This window comes from Carassius gibelio, chromosome A21, assembly GCF_023724105.1.
Source record: "Carassius gibelio isolate Cgi1373 ecotype wild population from Czech Republic chromosome A21, carGib1.2-hapl.c, whole genome shotgun sequence".
Classification (NCBI taxonomy): domain Eukaryota; kingdom Metazoa; phylum Chordata; class Actinopteri; order Cypriniformes; family Cyprinidae; genus Carassius; species Carassius gibelio.
The window spans coordinates 18,565,512-18,580,055 of record NC_068391.1 but is presented as its reverse complement, the minus strand read 5'-3'; the positions used below and the strand labels follow the sequence as shown (position 1 = coordinate 18,580,055).

Here is a 14,544-nt window from a genome sequence, read left to right as displayed (position 1 = left end):
TAGCATTTCATACTATAAAATATTTAATTAGTATTTGATTTCAGATGTAAATAGGCTACTGTCTGTATGAGTAAGTCATTTGGATCGTTTACTCAATCAATTTGTTCAAAAACACGATTAAGGCCTGTTCACACCAGGAACGATAACTATAAAGATGACGATATTAGCATCCACACAAGCGAACGATATTATTTGTGTTTTCTAAGCGGACGCGCGTCTGCTGCTTTAAATTCTCGAGCTCATTACAGCAGGATTGATTCTGATTGGCTGGCAATGTTTTAATCGTTCATCAGGGGGAAAAAATTCGTTCTGAAAGTGATTCCAACGATATCGTTTCTCTGTGCCTTTATCGTTATCGTTGTGGTGTGGACTCCGCTATTATTTAATATTGAGAACGATTTTTAGAACGATATCTTCATCGTTATCTTTATTATGATTGTATAGTTATTGTGCTTGGTGTGAACGGGCCTTTATGCTATAATTTTGGATTTATTCTCATTAGCACAATTACTTTTGTGTGTAAAATGTGAGGGACTTAATATTAACTTGTATACTGAACTGTTGTATAAAAGCAATATCCCACAACCAAACGAATCATATACAGCCATAACAGACTCTTATGCCATGTCATAAAAGGGTCAAATTTTATAATGTTTTTAAAAAACATACTGAAATTTCACACAGCCATAAGAGGGTAGTGATATAATTACCTATTATGGTTTTCTTATCACAAGTATTTATTAAAGCCACAGCATGTATCCCTTTTTTACATTAAAAATAAAATGTTATCAATGAAAAATCCTATTTTTTAAACCATAACTTTAAGCAAATGTACATTGATAAACTAATAATAATGATATTTTAGAGCTGTAAAGAACAGATTTTGTGGAAATTTTAATCCATATGTCAACTGATCATGTGATTTATGTAATCAGAAACGGTAAAAATTTGCTCTGGCTTAAAGTTTGTTGTCCCAACGAAGGAGAAATATGAACCATATCACTGACCAATTACTTTATCTATTCTTATCATGCTCATTCATATGTCGTATGATATACACTGTTAAAGTCTTAGAGAATTCAGTCTCAAAGAAACTTGTGAACATGACTATTAAAACCTACAACCAAAAAAGTACCAAATGACAGATTAATAAACAAAACAACCCATTTATTTTGATGCTCAACTCAAGATTACCATCACAGTACGGAAAGGTAAGTGTTCATGTAAATCAAGATGAACTGATGAGCTATGAATGGGGCATTTTTAGGTTCTGCTTGTAAAATATTCATGAGTTGAAACTCTATCTTGAGTAGGATAGGGATGTGACTTTATCATAAAAGGCATCATAAGTAAGATGAGTTAATAAAATGACACAGTTGGCATTACAAGTTGACTGTTTATAATTTTGCCAAGACAAAAAAGGTACACAGCGTTAATCTGCGTAATGAATGAGAAAATGCCAGAGAGGTAATGGATGCCTGCCACATAGCAGATAAATAATTGAGCGTCTGGGGGAACAGGAGATGTGGATGGGATCAGATGGTGCATCTGTGTCACTGCGCGGCCTGGCTTCTCTTTCTGCAGCCACCAGCATGCTCACCACGTCAGCCAGCCACAGAGAGAGAACAGGTGTTTACTTTCAGTGGCCAACAGCAATGCTATTCATTTATTGACCAAACAACTTTGAGCTGGTGGAGTTTTGCTGGAGAGTTCAGTGATGTTCAAATATTCCAACACTCTAAACTTGAGTCTTATTATGTTTATTATGACTTGTTTTGCTAATGCAACTCTTGTATACGATTTCTTCTAATATAGAGTTACAAATCATTTATTTGACTTTGGTACCAAAGGAAAACAACTTCATAAATCTTTATATTTAATAGAGCTGTTAAAGTGTTTTTGAGGGCTTCCTTCAATGCTCAACTGTTAGCAGGATAAAAGAGAGGAACTCTCAGACTCCACAGCCAGTGAAGACTGGGGGTCAGCCAAGGTGAAGGTTCACTCTGAGTTAATACGGGTGTCGGTATGCCATTGAGATTTCTTTTTAAAAATATATTTTTTAAAGGACTAAAAAAACTAAAACTGTAATAGAACCTAATAACTGTATTTAGTTTTTACTTTTACTAATACACTAAACATTTTACACAGCACACCATATTTATAATGATTTTACAATAAATGTATAACAATGTATAAATGCTCTGACTTTAAAATTACATTTTAAACTAGATCGCTATTCGGTCACACATTTCATTTGATGTATTCCTTGCACTAACTGTGGAATAATACAGTTCTGGATATTTTTACTACATGAAACCAAAAACTCTATTTGTCTTGCTTTTGACATGAAAATAAAAAATACACTATTATTAAACTAAAATCAGCAATAATTATAATTATTATTAAGTGTTAAGAGGCATATATCATTAAAAGGTAGCAATTAGGGAGCACATATCCACTATTAACTAAAAGTTTCCTCGATTACTGATAGTACTATCTATCTGCTTTTTAAGTAGCCTACTAATAAATTGTCAATATGCTAGTAATATGCACATTAATAAAAAACTATAGAGTAAATATATATTCAAACCCGCAAAACTACTGTATTAATATACTGATATAAAGACTTTTTTAACGGGTTTTTAAAATTCTGCACTTTATTGCGTAGTGTTTTATGCATAACTCAAATTTCCGTAAAATTACGAGCATATTATTTATTTATTTATTTCTTTTACTCCCCAAAAATAAAAAATAAAAAAATAAATCACTTCGCTGATAAAGAAAAAAGTATTAAAATACAAACCACATGTTTCGTATGGTACAGACACAGAAGCCTATGCGCGTCAGACCACTTGTAAGTTGAAGACCGGAGCAGGTGGAGGCGGGAGGGCGGTGTGAGGGTGGAGGTGGTGGGGGGAGAGCCCGGGAGGCGCTGCCAATGGAAACAGCACACACGAGGAGCGTCGAGCCAGAGAGCCGCGTCGCCTCCATGTCAGGTCCACTCACCTGCAAGGTGCGCAACGAAGATGATGGCCATGAACGGCAAGCAGCACTTCTCCATGCACCCTGCGCTGCACCCGGGCTCCGAGGGCATGCGGCGGGTGTGCCTGCCTGCCCCGCAGGTACGTCTCACGCTAAACTCCTCGTACTGTCTTCGTTCTGTCACTTTGAGGTGTTTCGAGTAGCTCCAGCATCCATCCATCCATCCCTCCCTCCCCAGCCTCCCCTTTCTTTCCTCTGAGCTCACACTCTCTATCTCCCTCTCCCTCTCTCGCTCTCTCTCCCACATGCCTATCCAAGCAAAGCTGCTGCTTTCATATTAATTTTTATGACCTGTGCTTTGAGGAGGGTGCTTGGGAATGTTCTTTAATCCGGAGTTGACACAATTCCCCACTGACTTCCATATGCGCGCTCTTACTTGCAGCTCCAGGGCAATATATTCAGCGGCTTTGATGAGAGTCTGTTGGCCCGCGCAGAAGCTCTGGTGGCGGCTGACATCGTGTCTCACGGCAAGAGTCACCCTTTCAAGACGGACGTCACCTACCATACCATGAGCAGCGTGCCCTGCACCTCCTCTTCGTCCACAGTGCCCATATCCCACCCTTCATCCAACCTGCCCTCGCACCACCACCACCACCACCTCAGCCACCAGAGCCTGGAGGGGGATCTGCTCGACCACATTTCCTCCAGTTTATCGGTCAGCGGCATGGGTGCGCCGCCGGACCCGTCGGTGATGACCACTCAAGCCCACCAGCACCACCTGCAAATGAGTCACTTACACCAAGCCATGGCCATGGGCCACCCGCACACCCTGTCGGTCCACAACGGGATGCCGTGCGTCAACGACGTGGAGTCCGATCCCAGAGAGCTGGAGGCGTTCGCGGAGAGGTTCAAGCAGCGGAGGATAAAGCTCGGAGTGACCCAGGCGGATGTGGGCTCTGCCCTGGCCAACCTGAAGATCCCGGGGGTCGGCTCGCTGAGCCAAAGCACCATCTGCAGGTTCGAGTCCCTAACCCTGTCCCACAACAACATGATCGCTCTCAAACCCGTCCTCCAAGCCTGGCTGGAGGAGGCTGAAGCGGCTTACCGGGAGAAAAACGGCAAACCAGAGCTTTTTAACGGGAATGAGAGGAAACGAAAGCGCACGTCCATCGCGGCTCCGGAGAAGCGATCGCTCGAGGCGTACTTCGCCATCCAACCGCGACCGTCGTCGGAGAAAATCGCGGCTATCGCCGAGAAGTTGGATCTAAAGAAGAACGTGGTTCGGGTTTGGTTCTGTAATCAACGACAAAAACAGAAAAGGATGAAATATGCAGCAGTCCACTAGTGCTGTTAGAGCAAAGTAGACATTTTAGGAACACCACAGGGATCTAAAGCTTTTCTTTGAATCATTAGAAACCTACTCCAAGTAGCCTACTACATTTGGTGTCGCCTCCAACTGATGGAGCCAGTGTGCGAATTATTCCAGGGGGGCTGTACCCCTAAAAAGGCTTGGCAAGAAGTCAAGGGGTCTTAAAAATATATAAAAAATATATATGCATTTGCACATTTTAGTGAGGTCAAAAGTTGTATTACATCAGTCGTGGCCGTGTGTGCCTGTGGTAACCAACGCAACACTAGTTGCTTTAGAACTTTCACTAAACATTAATATCGGAATTTATGTAAAACTTATTTCGGTTTGAATAGTGGCGCAAAAAAGGAATTTTGGTTTGCGCGAGGTCGACAAATCTCAAACTATTACGTGCTTAAAATTACTGACAGCATCTTCTCAACTCACAGAAGGCCGAATAATTCGCACACTGTAGTAATTGACCATGTTAAACAAATTTGAAATTATATTGATCCTTTACAGTTAACATTACAGTGTTCATGGTACTACGAGAAAGTAACACTACTGAAAACCGTGTAGCTACTTAATGTGTGATTTTTCTTTAGCTGATTGTGATTACACATTGTTATGGTTATAAAATAATTACAGGAACATGCACTGTGTAACATGGACACCGTAATGTAAAACGGATAATAATTTAGCACTATATCTGGCTACTTTTGAATCCTTGCTTTCATTTGAAATAATACAACTTTTAATATTATTATTTATTTAAATTTTTTTTTCAGGAGATTAACTGCTACTAAAACTTTGTTTCAGTATTATCACACGTGAAATTATATTTTGAAGTGTGTACGTGTGTTTTTGGTATTTAAAAAAATATATTATACAATTTGCGCACAATGTCTACCTTATTGCATACTATCACATGGAATGTCATTTGAAATATATGTGTACTACAGCGCTTCTAATAATTGTTTGAATGTCTTGTCGGATGTGAATGCAATCACGGTGGAAATCACATAGGCTATTCTCACAAACTGTCACGATTTCTTTTTATTTTTTCGTGAACGATCATCAGTTGAAGTGATACTAATATGCAAAAACTGATGATGTAATGAAGAATGCTGCTATCTGCATTAATATAGCCACTGCAATCACTCTCACGTTTAAACTTCACTTTACAAAATGTGTGACGTTGAATGTTATTTAATAAATTGTTGATTTTTTTTCAAAGCCTTTGTGGGAGATTGATTTATCTATTTTATTATTTGAATTACACACATGCAAAACAGGATAATAAAGTGTATGATTTCCATTTTCAATATAGGAGTAAAAAAAAAGAAAATCTCAGAAATACAATATGTATACAAATATAAACATACACCTGGATTGCACAGATTTCATTTTACATAAACTATCCAGAAAGCTGGTCGCATTAAAATAATTGTAATATCATTAATTTTTAAAGACTAGCGCTGTTTTATTAATAAGCTTCTTGTGATTAAACATTCATGAAAATAATATTGACTAATCACCACCTAATTTAAAGATAATTTATAGAGAACAAAAAGGAAAAAAAAAAAAATATATGTATAATAATCAAGCTGTTTTTAAGCACCATTTCCTCTTTTCTATTTCGGATTGCCAACTTAAGCAGACACCGCTGAATAATAAATGTCTGTCACGGCTTTGTGCAGAGGGATTTGAAATTATTAAGTAATGACGATGCAATATTAATTGTATATTGGTATAAAACAGGCAGAGAGCTGAAGGGAGAGTTGTTAGTCAGGAAACGCTTCGTAGAGGCTCAAGGGAAGGAGGAAGAGACGATGCTCAGGTAAGACGATGATCATCCGAGTCATTCTGTGTCTCAGTTCACTGGCAGGTTTCAAAAAGTAGGCTAATTGGGAAGTTCTATTAGAATTCGTATTATTCTACTGTACATAATACAATAAAATGAAATAAATACGTATGTCATTTTATTGTGATAAAGTCAAATTAAAAGGTTAAATGTGATATGAAGCTAACATGTTTCCCGTTAATCAAATTCGCTTGACTCGAGTTTATTTTACATTTTATAGCCGAACGGGTTTAAATGGAAAACCTTTTATTTATTATTTTTTTTTACAGTAAAGAAAATGTTAAATAATTGTATATGCTGTTTTATTTGATAACCTTAAATGTTTTCATTATTTCCATCTACTTTTCTCTTTCCTCTATTAATATACGTGAGTTGAAACAATCAAATTGGTTTTTAGCATGTATTAAATATTACGTTTTTAAACGTAATATGAAGTTAAAGCCTATATTCAATATTAGTATACTGTTTTAGTTTTCTTTACGCACGAAATAAATGCCAACTTAATCCATTAAAATGTATGACAAGTAACAAAACTAAATTGCACGGTATTTATTTTTTTTTATCCCAGATTATATATATTTTTTTCTTATTTGCAAAGAAGGATCGTCAGAACAAACGGAAGTTGTTAAACTAATGAGATTATGAAAGAGGGTTACATTCATTGGAGATGTCGGATCATTAAAAATTAAGAACTTTTTATTCATATCATAACCCAGACAATGGTGTAAACCAATCTATGATGAGCACAGAGCAGGGGCATGTGGCCAGTGGTGAGGACTAAATTATTGATGATCTATTGAAAGGTAGAGGCCTAGGCCAGTAACTCGTGTGTCACACGAAACATTCTATGGCAGGTAATGTGCGGAGACTTGCCCCAACTTAGGTTATATTCAAGTTTTCCACAATTTCTCCGTTAAAAATTTCTAAAGGGGTGCAATATGGAATCATTTGGAACCAGTGAAATAGTCATCGTCATAATAATCAGCTAAAACACATATTTACTTTTTTTATTTTTATTGGACATTTCAGTCCTCATGGGAACTCTATGTCTTACAGTTAAATGAAATTATAATGCTCAAATATTTTCATTAAATTCCTTTATTAAAAAACAAAAAACTAATTTGTTTTGGGCCATGTTATAAAATAGTATTCAAAATTAACTAGCTATAATTCAGAAGGAATCATTTATTTTCTGATTTTAATTTTAATTTTAATTAGAAAAACCGACACTTAATAATAAAAAATAATAAAATAAAATAAAACTGAAATCCTGAGGAAGATCTTCCGAAAAGAGAATGGGTGAATAATAGTACTATTTAATGTTCAAGGTCAAACACTTTATAACCGACTCCTAACACAGTTAAAATCGCTGTCCTTTATTTTTATAATAGGCTACTTGCGAACTTGAGGTTGCCGGAGACGTGCGTGTCTGAGAGAGACAGAGAGAGAGAAAAGTGAATTCATGTTATTATTTCAGAGCAAAGAAGATGTGACAGAATGAGGGTGAAGCTATGCAACCATGCACTGTCTCTTGGAAGACGTGGCGCACCCCCTCTCTCTCTGCGGGACACGCGCTTGTTCTTGCGCCGATACTCCGGCTCTGCGCACGAGCACGGCGGAGTTAAGACACCGGCGCTTCAATTATTCATAGAGCGCCAGCAGCAACACAAGAGATAGCAGCCAATGCGGAGGCAGACAGCGAGCCCGGTGTGCTTTATTAGTCCGTTCCTATCATCATCACACGCCAAGCCACCTTAGGCATTTGCCCGCGGTGTCTCAAAGCGATAACTCACGGGGTTATCCACGGGGTCCCCGTGACGGGGATAAGTTACCGGGAAACCTGAAGCCGTCCTTCAGAGGTGAATTATGGGCGTGTCTTAAACGGAATCCGTTGTGTAGCCTACTCGAATGTTCAGCACAATTTTATTTCAATTCGTAACTATAACGTTTTGGTGACTTAGTCGCTAATTTGTACCATATCATTGGTACGTTAACAGTCGACTTTTGCCTCACTGTCGGTTGGTTTTAAATCTGGTTTGAATATCACATACTGACCGATATTACAATTTGAGTTAAATTTGTTTGTAGGCTATACAAAGTTTTAGATAAAGTTTCTCTCATTATATACTCGCAAGTTCCCTTCTACTATAATCAATAAGCTTTTTTTTTCTTCAGTAAGGCTAAATAAAAGTTTATATGTAGCCTATCCTAAAGCATTTATGTAGGCCCAGGCCTACCTGTTAACAGAAAAGCCTTATAATTAATTCAGATTGTCACAAAATTTGTTTTATGCTGTTGTTGTATTGAAGACCTATTTCGATCGAGTGAAATACTCTGAAAATGCATAAAAAAATCTTTAAAGTGAATGACAGCACAACAATTTAAAATTCTTAACAATCACATAACTCAACCGAGTTTGTAAGCTTTTTTAATGGAAAGAAAAATGTCTTATTATGACTGATCAGGGGTGGGTTTCCCAAAACCATAGTTGCTAACTAAGTTAGCAACTTTGTTGGCTGCAATGCAATTTCCTATTGCCAACCAACTAAGTTGCTAACAGGTTAGCAACTATGGTTTTGGGAAACGCACCCCAGACTGATTATGGTCTTGTCTATTTTTACCAGTTTGTGTTTCAGTGCTCAGACAATGTTGACAGTTGTGAAACTGTATAATTTCTATTATTATTATTTTAAACTTAACTTTCTGTAAGTTTAAATAAGTCTATTTGAAGTGCTGAGTGGGTGATAACAGTTATAGTTATATTATAGGTTAATTTTGAGAAATTAAAAAGAAAGTCAAATGAAAAAGTATACCTGCATTAAAAACATTCTAGTGATCATCTGATAATCTGTGATTAATTTCAAATTGGAAACTATAATATAGCTAATCATTTCCTCAATGGCACCCAAAGCCATTTGACTTTCAAATGTGATCATTTTAATCAGCTCATCATGTAAAGAGCTTTCTGGAGCATTTCAGCCTTTGGTAGTGCGTGGTAATGAGTTGCTTTTAGAGTGTTGCTTTCATGTTCCCGACAAGTGACATCATCTGACGCCATCTGACGTCCCCTCCAGAAATTCACATTTAATGTGTTGGGCGAGAGCCATGGGAACGGAGCAAAGCTGTAGTTAATGAGTAAGAGTGACACCTGTGATACTCATTGGTCTCAAGTCCCGTGGAAGAGCTCTGGAAAGATAAAAGGAGGAGTATGACACTGAAGGACGAGAGAGGACCAGATGTGGGTTTTATTTTGTGTTTTGGTTTTGTTTGTGCACTACAGTCACCTGCGAGGGGGTCATATAGGAATTATATGCAACTAAACTAGGAATACTCCACGTTTACATGGTAGATTCTTAATCAGAGTATTGTCTTAATTGTGTTAAAATCAGATTATTGTTGTCCATGTAAACATACTCATTGTCAAAAGTCAGGAGATTGAAACAAACTAATTCAAAGGCTCCATCAGTGCACAGTGAAGTCTATTATAGAGAAGTGGAATGTATTTGGTACAACACAGACCCTCCCTGGACCAGGACGCCACTCCAAACTGGATAAAAGAGCCACGAGGAAACTGGTCAGAGAGCTGACCAAGAGGCCAACATCAACTCTGAATCAGACCATTGTGTGCATGTGACAATATCAACACAATATCAGAAATTCTCCACAAATGTGGCTTGTAGGGGAGGGTTGCAAGAAAAAAAGCCACTCCTCAAGAAAGGCCACATACAGTCCCGACTTAGCTTTGCCAAAAAGAACCTTAAAGATTCTTATGCAGATTAGAGTAAAATTGAATTATTTGGCCTCAACACCAAACAGTATGTCTGTTGGAAAACTAATACAGCTCAGCATCCAAATGACAGCATTCCTCCAGTAAAGCATGGGGTAAAGCATTGGTAATATCCTGTTATGGGGGTGTTTCTCTGCAGCAGGGACTGGAGCACTTGTAAGGATAGAAGAAAAATGGATGGAGCAAAATACAATCACATTCATGAAGAAATTCTGCTGCCCTCTGAAAGAAAGTTGTCAATGGGAAGAAGGTTTACATTGCAAGCATGCCAATGACCCAAAGCACTAAACAAAACAGAGCACACAGAGGTTGAAGGAGAAAAAGGTGAATGCCCTTGCAAGGCCTAGTCAGAGCCCAGACTGAAAATCCATGGAATGACTTGAAGACTGCAGTCCACAAATGGTCACCATCAAACTGAACTTGAGCAAATATTGTCTACTAGCTATGCAAAGTTAGACATATCCCAACAGACTAAAGGCTATAATGAAAGCAATTTACTGATACAAGGGGACAATCCTTTTTCCAACTCAGTGATTCTGGTTATTTATAAAAAAATAAATAAATAAAAAAACAAAATACAAATAAAAACCATGCTGGTGTTATATCTTTCACGTGGGTGGTATAAGTTGCACTGAGTAAATATCAGCTGGATAAATTAAAAAAGTATATAAAAAATAAACTGTGTCTGTCTTCATTTCAGGCTGCATAGCAACAAAATGAGATTGTTTTAAAGGGAGGTGATTCATTATACCCACTTTCTCTCTCTGTGTGTGTATACAGTATATACAAAGCTGTTTATGTACTTAGTTTTATGAACATGACTAAACTTTCATTTATAATTTATAATTTTATTGTAATTTGTAGAACACTTCTTACTTTTTCTACCATTCACAATGTGTTTGTGTGTGTGTGTGTGTGTGTGTGGAAGCTGATGTGGCTGTGAGACCTGTCCGTGTGTCCCCCCAGGTCTGTATGGTGTTAAATAATTACTGGCAAAAACCTAAAGCAGGAGTTCTATAATAATCTTAGGAGACACACAATTGTGAATGCTATTGATTATTATTATTATTTATTTTTTGATGGATAAGTGATATACAGTAGTCCCGTGGATCCATGATTACAATACTCTACATTTACATATGTGTCTAATGATTGCAGATCTTTTCCTGATGTGTGCCAGTGGGGATCTTATTCTAGGACAATGTTTTTAACTCCTTACATTGGGCTTACTGTCCAAGACGTGGACAATATGCCTCCAACAAACAATGTGTTTTATTTTTGGCCTCATTTATCCACTAGACCTTATTTACCCTAAATCACTATTTGTAAATTTCACAAAGGTCTGCAACTGATGTAGTTCAGTAGTTTATATTACTATTGCTGTGACTAATTCAAATTCCAGTATATTGTGTGTTGTGATTTCCTTCATTTACATTTATGCATTTAGCCAAAGTGACTTATAGTGCATTTATTTATTTATACATATATGAATTTTTTTTTTTTACTAGCATTGGGTTCCCTGGGAATTGAACCCATGACCTTTTGCACATCAAACGCAATGCTCTACCACTGAGCCACATGAACGCCATATAGAGAATTAATATGGTGAAATGTTGGTCAATGAAGACTGTCAATATACTGTTCAGTTTTTTATTTATTTTTTTATGTAATTGTTTTCTTAAATTTGAAATAGAATGTAAAAGGGCATTCATTTAAGTTAACTTAAAAATTGGAACCTCACATTACTCAATTGAGGGAATGAGTTTACACGATCGAGTTCAGGGGTTTTCAGTGTGTGTGTGTTTGTGTGTGTGTGTGTGTGTGTGTGTAAGCAAATATTCTAATACCATCATCCCTATCAGATTTTATGCTAAAATATCAGTGTCAAAGGCAATGGAAGATGTTAAAACTCTGATCTTAAAATTATAGTACACATTTAATGAACAACAGAAATACAAAGAAACACCTAAGGCTGAAATAATTAACAAAAAGCTCTGAAAAACAAGAAGAGAATCTTCTGAGTGAAAGTGACATACAGCCAAGTATGGTGACTCATACTCAGAATTCGTGCTCTGCATTTAACCCATCCAAAGTCCACAAACACACACACACTGTGAACACACAGTGGACAGCCATTTATTCTGCAGCACCCGGGGAGCAGTTGGGGATTTGGTGCCTTGCTCAAGGGCACCTTAGTTGTGGTATTGCCGGCCAGAGACTCAAACCCACAACCCTAGGGTTAAGAGTCAAACTCTATAACAACTAGGCCAAAAATTCCCGTATAACATTTATTGCTACATCCAATCCTAAGTCATTTAAAACCATACTATACTGGTGAGGAGTCAGGGGAACTACAGTACCATACTCACTATGTGCAGAGGCTCTAGTTTTTAACCCAGGTACCAGAGAAGAGTAAGTCCAGGCTACATGACACCAGAAAACTGTAATAGAATTGACCCTGCCGCTGATAGGCACTGGTATCTGATCATTCGCGCCCCTTTAAAAGCATGCCGGATTGTGGGACATGTGCACACTTGGCTCTTGAATAGCCTCTGAATAATACATGCACCCATGCAGTGTGGTTATATCACTTCACATGAGCTCCCACTATGGGGCAATGATATACATGTCGCTGCTGTAAGCACAAGTGAAAGCTAGGGGCATTTGTCTTCCCAAAAGTAGTGCAACTGGTGGCACAGTGCTCTAACACCAGGTCATGGGTTTGATTACCAGGAAACATAAAAATGATGAAATGTTACACTTAATGAACTGTGAATTTAAAGAGGAGCTGCATTTCAAATGTGACTACTGTCTCTTTGAAAATTAGTATTGATAAATATACACAGAAGAAGAAAAAATATTAACAGCACCATTTAGCTATTAAACACCAGAATTTGATCAAACTGTATCAAAGTGTCTGTGATCCACTTCATGTAATATATACAGTATGTCCTCTGGAAAAAAGTGCAAGTAATAAAGATCACATTTTTAAATCAGAGACTGCACAGAAATACTGCACAAAATTTGAACTTTATATAAAAAACAGACCATATTTAAGCATTAAATATATTCATGCAATATTTGATCATGCTCAAAATTATATAAATTTTTACTTGACTTGGCTAATTATAATCTTAAGAAATCTCAGAAATAGAAAAAAAAAAGAGCTGAACATAGTCAAGCTAAGCTTAATATGGTGTATAGTTGTGTTAATGTACTAGTGGTGTGAGGGAATAAAAATCCATGTGTATCATCTCACCTTACTATCCATGCCATTAATTTGCAGATGTTTTTGATAGATCTTTTCCTAGAAATATCAGGTACAATTAATATTGCAATCACGTTTTGCTCTGTATATTAAAATATTAATAGTTTTGGCTTACTATAATTAGTATACTAGTTAAATCTTACTCTGGTTTCCTTTTGGAAATGTTTCATTGCCTTGCTCAGCTCATCAATAAGCTCTCCCAGTAAAGCCTTATCGGTGTGTATTGCCAGAGTCCTATGGCTTATCTCATATTTCTTTAAGAAATGACTTTCCCCCTACAAATAACAGGTAAAATTAATATTGCAACCCCATTGGGTATATTAAAGTAGACAGTCCCAGCATACTACAGCTACTATAATACACTTCGGTTAAATCTTACCTCGGTCTCCATTGGGACATTTTTCCTTGATGTAGACCGCTCATCAATGACCTCTTTTAGTAATGCCTTATCGCTGTGTCTCTCTGGAGTCTTAATGGTGTGTTTTGCAGGAGTCCTATAGGACTTAAAGGGTTAGTTCACCCAAATATTAAAATTATGTCATTAATAGCTCACCATCATGTCGTTCCAAACCTGTAAGACCTCCGTTTATCTTCAGAACACAGTTTAAGATATTTTAAATATAGTCCGAGAGCTTTCTGTCCCTCCATTGAAAATGTATGTATTTCAATCAGGACCACTTCTGTCAAGTATATTTATGACAATTATAATTGCATACCAATTGCAACACTCCACACGCCTGTCCATGCAGCCATTCTTGGACAGAGCAGGGAGAGCAGCAAGACAAACCCCCTGGGGTACAGAACAGAACCATTATAAGCATACATAATTACAATTCACAATAACATGAGTTGTAAACAAAATGTCATAGAGACTGCTTCCAATGAAGACACTGTAAAGAAAGAACAAGTTAGATCAGATTACAGGTTCAGTTGGTGGATTTGGGGTTGGAGGAGGGAGTTAATTGCAAGCAGAAATGCGATGGAAGGACACTGAAGAATGGGAATTTAAATAGACCGCAGGTGTCGAGACTGGATTGGTGCACGTCAGGAACAGCTGACTGTCAGCTGATGCAAGCGTGACTAACATGACCTGACTGAACTAACACGATGCTCGATAGTAAACTGTCCATGTCCAGAAAGATAATAAAAGCATCATCAAAGTAGTCCATGTGACATCAGAGGGTCAATTAAAATTTATTAAAGCATCGAAAATACATTTTGGTCCAAAAAAAAAAAAAACCCATTGACTTTATTCAGCATTGTCTTCTCTTCCGGGTCTGTTGTGAGTGCCTGCT

At 37.4% G+C, this 14,544-nt stretch overlaps 1 protein-coding gene across 1 annotated transcript; it reads left to right on the top strand.

The window, feature by feature from the left end:
* The first annotated feature begins 3,026 nt into the window (after positions 1-3,026).
* Positions 3,027-5,519, top strand: LOC127942323 (POU domain, class 4, transcription factor 3-like). The gene is made up of 2 exons (XM_052537993.1): positions 3,027-3,122; positions 3,419-5,519. Exons 1-2 carry the CDS (start codon positions 3,027-3,029, stop codon positions 4,325-4,327), a joined length of 1,005 nt encoding a protein of 334 aa, XP_052393953.1. The 3' UTR covers positions 4,328-5,519.
* Positions 5,520-14,544: the final 9,025 nt, after the last annotated feature.

Bases quoted from the DNA above. Each gene is read 5' to 3' on its own strand.
- LOC127942323 (XM_052537993.1), top strand. From the start codon at position 3,027: ATGATGGCCATGAACGGCAAGCAGCACTTCTCCATGCACCCTGCGCTG. The intron at 3,123-3,418 runs GTACGTCTCACG...GCGCGCTCTTAC, and splicing joins TGTGCCTGCCTGCCCCGCAG to TTGCAGCTCCAGGGCAATAT.